General features: G+C 48.6%; 1 protein-coding gene across 1 annotated transcript; it reads right to left on the bottom strand.

Annotated features, from left to right (window-relative positions):
- Positions 1 to 1,095: 1,095 nt before the first annotated feature.
- On the bottom strand, positions 1,096 to 1,733 carry LOC123176168 (non-specific lipid transfer protein GPI-anchored 5). Its single transcript, XM_044590515.1, has 2 exons — positions 1,490 to 1,733; positions 1,096 to 1,402 (listed from the first exon to the last, which is right to left on the bottom strand). The coding sequence occupies exons 1-2, from the start codon at positions 1,731 to 1,733 to the stop codon at positions 1,287 to 1,289; spliced, it is 360 nt and encodes a 119-aa protein (XP_044446450.1). The 3' UTR covers positions 1,096 to 1,286.
- Positions 1,734 to 2,457: the final 724 nt, after the last annotated feature.

The raw sequence follows: 2,457 nt of genomic DNA, 5'->3' as shown, positions 1-2,457 counted from the left end.
ATCTACTCGAAAAGTTACATCCAAATTTAACCGGGGGAACCCCGTTAAACATTTTCAAAATCCTCAAAAACCTAATAGAAAAAAAGTTACGGGGCTTGTAAGATCTAGAGTGGAAAAAATTGAAAAATATTCAAACAGTGGGCAAACTATGGTCAAACAATGGTCAAACTAATTATTCTAGAATATTAGTGTTACTAAATAATTATTTTAATTATTTCAATTTTGGTCAAATCTGGTCAAACTATGGTCAACTGTGCTCAAACTGTGGTCAAACAATGGTCAAACTAATTATTCAAGAAATATTAGTGTTACTAAATAATTATTGTTTTTTAAAACAATAGTTTCAAACTCAAACAGTGAAATGTGTCACTTCATGCTCAAGCAAAATTCCTGAAGGTTAATAGGATTGACATCTTATTATTGTCAGGAAAACAACAAGTGCAGACTTGGAGCGTGGGAGAATAGAACCCGGAAGTTAAGCGTGCTTGGGCTGGAGTAGTGAGAGGGATGGGTGACCGGTTGGGAAGTTAGATGATTTGGAATGATGAGGGGTGATAAAAGAATAAATTGAGAAGTGATGAGGGGTGGTGATTAGAGACTAGAGGTTAAAATAATTCAGAAATTTGAAAAAAAAAATTCAATTTTTTTTTTCAAAAACCTGTGGCGGCCTTTAGTCGCGGTTAGCCACAAGAACCGCGACTAAAGGTCCTCCGCCCACGTGGACGGGCCTTTAGTCGCGGTTCTTAAGCAACCGCGACTAAAGGGGGGGGCCTTTAGTCGCGCCCGTCTGGTCGCGGTTGCGCAACCGCGACTAATGGCAGTTGCGAACCGCGACCAAAGGCCCTTTTTCCACCAGTGTCTGCTGCATGTCGTCAACCTCCGGATGGTCCTGGAGACGTGGCTCGGTCACATGAAGGGCAGAAGTTTTATTTTTGAACACGGTACAATCAAAGTCGTTCAAATACACGAGCATATACCCATCCCTGTGATACATGATGAGCAGAAATTGTTGTGAGCAATAAGCACAGGATCGAAAATTCCAAAGCCCGATTCTAGAAATCAATAATATAAGAGACGTATAATGTTTATTCGGAAGGCAACAATGAATCAAGTAGATAAGCTCACGGTACAACAAATGGAATCGGCCATGGATCACATTCACATGTCACATGTATGCGCGCCAATTCGATCCCCGAACCCCAGTATATATAATCTCAAATGGAATCACTACTGACTGACTGACAATGACAAGAAGAAGAGGCCGCGATATCGACCCGCCAATCAGATCATAGGGTGGCCACGGCGTAGACCGCGGCCACGATGAAGCCGGCGATGATGCCGGCCGAGCTGTGGAGTGACGCGCCGCCGCTCCCCACGTCCGCCGTCGGCGTCGACTTGGACCCTGCGCGTGCGTCCAACAGAACGTCGGTCAGCACCACAATTCAGACGCACCAACTTTCACCAAGCCCTTTGATTAATCATTAATTACCTGCTCCGGAGGATGTTGGCGCCTGTCCCGCCGGCGCGCCGGAGGATGGCGACGTGGTGGGGGCAGAGGCGCAGTTGCTGAGCGGCGGCGTCTTGACGCTGCACTGGTCGGGGAGGCCGAGGGCGCGGGTCTTGTTGACGGCGCCGAGCCCGAGAGCGGCGGGGTCTATTGAGTCAAACTTGGTCTTCCGGTTCACACAACGGCAGCAGCAGCATTTACGTCTCGGATGCATGCATGGCTGCATGTCGGCACATCAGCTAGTAAAATCCCGTTTTTACTAGCAAGAGCAGCAGGCGTGCCTTAGTAGCTAAGGAAGTAGTATAGGTCAGCAGTGACGTGGTGTTTTGGAATGACGTAAGAGCTTAGCTCATTTAGAACAGTAGGTCGGTTCAAACTGCTATATAAGCAGCAGCACACCCCCCGGTTGTAAGCATTCCATTCCGATCAAATCAAGGCAACAAGCCACTTCAATTTCCTCCTCTGCTCAAGTAGTACTCCAGTATCTCGTGTGTGTGTCTTGAGCTGCACTAGTGAGTGCGTGTGTTACTAGTGAGTTGAGTGCAAATACAACCATTAGATAGCCACGACTCTCTTGTCGCAGTAGTTCTGGGCTAACAATTGGTATCATAGCCTCAGGTTATGCCGAAGCATATGCCGAAGGAAGGCGTCGCCGGCGATGGCTCCAAGACCGCCGGGCAGAGCTCGGCTGAGGAGGCGCGTGCGGCGGACGCGCTTGCGCTGTGAGGCAGGCTAGGAGGGGAGTTGGGTGCGCCACATTCCGTGCGAGACGTGGGCATGTCCAGCACCTCCTTCCCTCTCCTCACGCGGACCAACTGGGGTAGTTGGTCTAAGGAAGTAGTATAGGTCAGCAGTGACGTGGTGTTTTGGAATGACGTAAGAGCTTAGCTCATTTAGAACAGTAGGTCGGTTCAAACTGCTATATAAGCAGCACCACCCCACCCCCCCCC

The sequence above is a fragment of the Triticum aestivum genome, unplaced genomic scaffold (genome assembly GCF_018294505.1).
Source record: "Triticum aestivum cultivar Chinese Spring unplaced genomic scaffold, IWGSC CS RefSeq v2.1 scaffold4163, whole genome shotgun sequence".
In the NCBI taxonomy this organism is placed as follows: Eukaryota; Viridiplantae; Streptophyta; class Magnoliopsida; order Poales; family Poaceae; genus Triticum; species Triticum aestivum.
This window is presented reverse-complemented; position numbering and strand designations above follow the sequence as displayed.